The sequence below is a fragment of the Lindgomyces ingoldianus genome, assembly GCF_010093535.1.
Source record: "Lindgomyces ingoldianus strain ATCC 200398 unplaced genomic scaffold BDR25scaffold_97, whole genome shotgun sequence".
Lineage (NCBI taxonomy): Eukaryota > Fungi > Ascomycota > Dothideomycetes > Pleosporales > Lindgomycetaceae > Lindgomyces > Lindgomyces ingoldianus.
The window spans coordinates 9,709-11,598 of NW_022985258.1; the positions used below are offsets into that span (position 1 = coordinate 9,709).

General features: G+C 29.2%; 1 protein-coding gene across 1 annotated transcript; it reads left to right on the forward strand.

Moving 5' to 3' along the window:
• Nucleotides 1-1,479: 1,479 nt before the first annotated feature.
• Nucleotides 1,480-1,665, forward strand: BDR25DRAFT_249025 (uncharacterized protein; the record flags this gene model as incomplete). Its single annotated transcript, XM_033685993.1, has 1 exon — nucleotides 1,480-1,665. A coding segment is annotated over one exon (186 nt), but the record flags the coding sequence as incomplete, so codon positions are not given.
• Between the last annotated feature and the right edge of the window lie 225 nt (nucleotides 1,666-1,890).

Here is a 1,890-nt window from a genome sequence, read left to right on the forward strand (position 1 = left end):
TACTAGCGCTCTGCCTGCAGACTACTACCTAACCTAGTAACTACAATAACAACTATAACTAACAACACAGCTCTCTACTTTTTAGCTAGGCTTATAGCATTAATTCTTTAGTGTAGTAATAGCGCTATTAATTTTATTATTTCTTTTACTAAAAAACACGCATAGGCTCTGCAGTTTACGCTCTAGCAATAAGCCTGTGCTTATAAACTATAATAATAAAACTATAATAACTATAATAATTACTAACATAATAAGTTTCTCTACCTTTTAGCTATATCTAGGACATTAATACTTTAACTTAGTAACTATGTAGTAGATTTTAATTTTTCTTTACAGCAACATATGTACAGACTCTGCAGTTTGCACAGCAGCTACTAGCTTTAGCTATTAACTATAACTTTAACTACTACTACTATAACAGGTTTTCCTACTTTCTAGCTTTGCTTAGGGCATTAACGCTTTAGCCTAGTAACTATTAATTATAAGTTTTCTTTTACAAAAATGTGTGCACTAGCTCTACTATTAGCACAGCAGCTACTAGCTTTAACTATTAACTACAACTTTAACTACTACTATTACTATAACTACAACTACTACTACTACTACTACTAATGTAATAGGTTTCCCTACTTTTTAGCTTTACTTAAGGCATTAACACTTTAGCTTAGCTACTGTGCATTTAATTATAAGTTTTTCTTTATAGAATATGCGCACTAGCTCTGCTATTAGCGCAGCAGCTACTAGCCTAGACTATTAACTATAACTTTAACTACTACTATTACTATAACTATAACTACTACTACTACTAATATAATAAGTTTCTTTACTTCTTAGTTATGCTTAGGGCATTAACACTTTAGCCTAGTAACTATGTAGTTAATTATAAGTTTTTTTTTATAAAAATATGTGCACTAGCTTTACTATTAGCGCAGCAGCTACTAGCCTTAGCTGTTAACTATAACTGTAACTACTGTTGCATGTGTCTTACATAATATTATACCTATGTACTGCACTATTTACTTATTAGGCATAGCTTCTTTTTTATATAGTATATAGTTAGCCTAGAGCTTTATTAAGCTTTTTAGACTTTATAATACACTTATTTAATCTACTTTATTTAGATTTTACTTTTTTATTAAGTTATTTACTATATGCCCTTTTTTTAGCTTATATAAGACTACTAGTAATAACAGTAATATTACTACTTAATAATACTAACATTACCCTATCTACTACTGTAGGATAAAGGTAGACATAATAAAGAACGCACGCAAGCTTTTTTACTAGAAGGGCTAGCAAAAGAAGCTAGCGTTAGTGTTATAGAAGGCCTTAAGTAACTCTAGTAGTAAAAAAGTTAAGCTAGAGAACACACTACTTAATGTGCTAGTATTATTTATTTTTAAGCTAATAAGTAATTAGCTATTTAGTAGCAGGTTTATTTACTTTTTAGCTATGCTTAGCATTAATGCTACAGCCTAGCAACTGCGTAGAGCAAAACACTACTTATACATGCTTACTAGTGTAGCATACTGTATACATGTGTTAGGCGTTAAGAAGCTGCTTTTATTAGCTAAGCGTAGTAAGCAGACTAATAAAGACTATAAGTGTTTTCTAGCTAAAAGAGTAAAGTATCTAGCTAATAGTTTATATAGTTTAATAAGCTAAGTAATTAGCTTACTAGTGTATAAAAAGTATATTATGTTAATAAATAGTAACTTAAGCAGCATATACTAGTCTAAGAATAAAAAGATTTTCTACTTAAATAGCTAACTTATCTATATTAGCTAGTTCTATAAGATAGCTTAAAACATAGTAGTTAAAGTAAAAAAGATGTTATAGCAAAAGCTAATATAGCTTAAAAAGGCTAAAAAGCAGTTTACTATTAATTTA